We start from the raw sequence: 3118 nt of genomic DNA on the forward strand, positions 1-3118 counted from the left end.
CAGGTGGGCCATTTATATGGATACACCGTAATAGCATGGGAATAGTTGGTGATATTAAAGTCCTGGTTGTGGCACATTAGTATATGTGAGGGGGCAAACTCCTCAAGATGGGTGGTGACCATGGTGGCCATTTAGAAGTCGGCCATCTTGGATACAACTTTTGTTTTTTCAATAGGAAGAGGGCCATGTGACACATCAAACTTATTGGTAATGTCACAAGAACAACAATGGTGTGCTTGGTTTCAATGTAACTTTATTTTTTCGTGAGTTATTTACAAGTTTATCTTTGTTCACAGCCATTGACACGTCAAAGAGGTTAACACGTGAGGAGCAGATCGAAATTGTGTTGATATCTGGTGAACACAGTAACCGGGTCATTGCAGCAGATTTCAATGCAAGACAGTGAAAAAGTGGAAAAGTACATATGTATTATATTCTTTACATAGACATAGAAGCTTTTACAAAGAGTTCATTTTGTTAAAATTTTAGAAAAATATTATACAAAGCAGATGAGCGTAAGAATATAATAATGATGACATATAGTGAAAAAGGAATTTTACAATTCCTTTGAATTTCAAAAACAAGCAGCCTGAATGCACAGCTGTGAATCAAAGAAACCAACAGCAAGTCTGCATAGCACAACTGCATCAGTCACATATCTGAATCATACTTAAGGTAGTAAAAAGCCCATAAGCAATTTTACAGCTTAATTATTTTGTTTCTTATACCTCAGTATTCAAATCTGAACTCTCTTGGTTCTGACTGGTGTCCACTGACTTTGTGTAAGTGTAATTGCGTGTCTCCTCTTCCTGGAAGGCACTCTCCAACACAATCAGGATGGATTTGCGGACTTTATCTTTAAAATCTTGGCCCATGAACACATACAGCAGTGGATTCAAGCAGCTGTTGAGAAAGGCCAGGCTGGTGGCTATTGGTAACCCAAATATGGTGATATCATCTAATATCTCACTTGAATATTCTGGCATGTAATTTGCCATCTCAATTAGACCCATGATGTGAAAGGGAGCCCAGCACAGAAAGAAAGTGATGATAATGGCAGCGATGATCTTAAAGGGGCGACTTGACTGATTGGCCAGTGTGCGGTTTCTTCTGAGACGATGGATTATAACAGCATAACAGGAGACAATGACAGTAAAGGGCACAACAAATCCCAGTAGGAAGCGCGTGAAAATCATGGCCTGATGACGAAACAACTGAGTCTCATCGTATGTGTCTTCATCATCAGAAAGAGCAAAGTTGTTGAAGCAGTTGATGATATCCTTATTATGGTACGATGGCCCGATGTCCCTGAAGATGAAGTATGGAGCACTGAGAATCAAAGCCACCACCCAAACACACAGACTCACATACGATGCTCTGCGTACATTTCGGTGGTTCTGAGCCCAGACAGGCCACACCACAGACACAGATCTGTCCACACTGATCACCACCAGAATGTAGACACTGGCAAACATGTTCAGAAAGCTGATGGTGGTGTTCAGCTTGCACATGAAGTTGCCAAAAGGCCAGTGGAAATCCAAAGCTGTGTAAGTCACACTCAGGGGCAAAAATGCAGTGAAGAGGAAGTCAGCTACAGCAAGGTTGAGGAACCAAACTGTGTTAACAGTTTTCTTTATCTTGAACCCGGTCATCCAGATAACCACTCCATTCCCGAGCACACCGAGGACAAAAGCCAGGGAGTACACAACGATAGACATGGTGTTCAGAGAATGTCTCAACTCAGCATACTGGTAAACAGGTGCAGTGGTTGTGTTGAATTGATGAAAAGATCTAGTGGTCATCTCCATCACTGCCTTGGGACCTGCAATGGTATCACAAATATATATATATATATATATATATATATATATAAATGCATTATGTAAAATTCATCTTTCATCTTTTTCTTTCTGTTATAACTAATTGCATTGAATGATACTCAGTTATTTTTTAAATTGCTACTTAGTTGTGTGACTATGTCTAGTTAGTTGTAAACAAATCTTAAACAATAACTGCTTCAATTAAACACTGACTGCATTTAGCAGTGAAGGGTCACTTGGAAGTCAGATAGCTCAGGTATAATCAAGGCTATGAAAGCAGCACATATGAAATGAATTGTAGTTGGCTGTTGTGGTATAGATTATTTCTTGATAGAAGAGCATGAGCAGTGACTAATTCATTTACAGATTTAGAAAATGAATTAGTTCTAGACTTCAGTAGTAATGAGTTAAGTAGAAAGAAGAATTAAACAGTGAAGATAATACATTTACGAGACTATATAAAAAACAACAGCAAAGTTATGACAAAGATAATTTTTAATATATAAAATGAAAACTACTGTACACTCCACACAGAATGTCATTTTTTTTGTCTTGGTTGAAAAATTATATATTATTTCATGTACATTGTGTGCATAATAAATGTATTTATATATCATATGTGTATATTCACTGATTATATGTTATATCAAGGAAGATTTTCTGATTTTTAAATGACTACTTGGCATAGTGGCAAGGCAAGTTTATTTATATAGCACAATTCAACAACAAGGTGATTCAAAGTGCTTTACAGACACATTAAAAAACAAAAACAAATAAAAAGCATGATTTAAAATGGGGGGGAGAAAAAAAAGGAAAAGTAGATAAAATCAGCAGTTAAAATGTAAGTTTTGAAGTTTAAGCTTACAAGTAAAACAGTGTGGATTTGGTGCTTTATTCAAATGCACAGGCAGCCAGTGTAAAGACCTCTGAGCTGAGCTGATGTGGTCCACTTTTTTGGTCTTAGTGAGGACTCGAGCAGCAGTTCCGAATGAGCTGTAGTTGTCTGACTGATTTTTTAGGTAGACCTGTAAAGATGCTGTTACAGTAATCAAGCCTACTAAAGATGGCAGGTAGTGTTTTTTTTATGACATATATACACTGGGATAGCATATTCAATGGTGTCACTATGTTAAGTATTTGACTAATAAGCTCAAGTTGTGTTTGACCTATATACACAGATTAACTGTTGTCTACATTTATATCATATGTTAACTCTTGATGCACAGCTGTTGTTTTGCAGACTAATAATTCACATAAAGAGGTAGTTTAGATAGTTTTATGTTTGGTTTTGATAGGTT

General features: G+C 37.0%; 1 protein-coding gene across 1 annotated transcript; it reads right to left on the reverse strand.

Annotated features, from left to right (window-relative positions):
* Positions 1–722: 722 nt before the first annotated feature.
* Positions 723–1808, reverse strand: LOC146508043 (chemerin-like receptor 1). The gene has a single exon (XM_085177597.1). It carries the CDS (start codon positions 1806–1808, stop codon positions 723–725), a length of 1086 nt encoding a protein of 361 aa, XP_085033723.1.
* Positions 1809–3118: the final 1310 nt, after the last annotated feature.

Source organism: Neolamprologus multifasciatus, chromosome 11 (genome assembly GCF_963576455.1).
Source record: "Neolamprologus multifasciatus chromosome 11, fNeoMul1.2, whole genome shotgun sequence".
NCBI classification, from domain to species: domain Eukaryota; kingdom Metazoa; phylum Chordata; class Actinopteri; order Cichliformes; family Cichlidae; genus Neolamprologus; species Neolamprologus multifasciatus.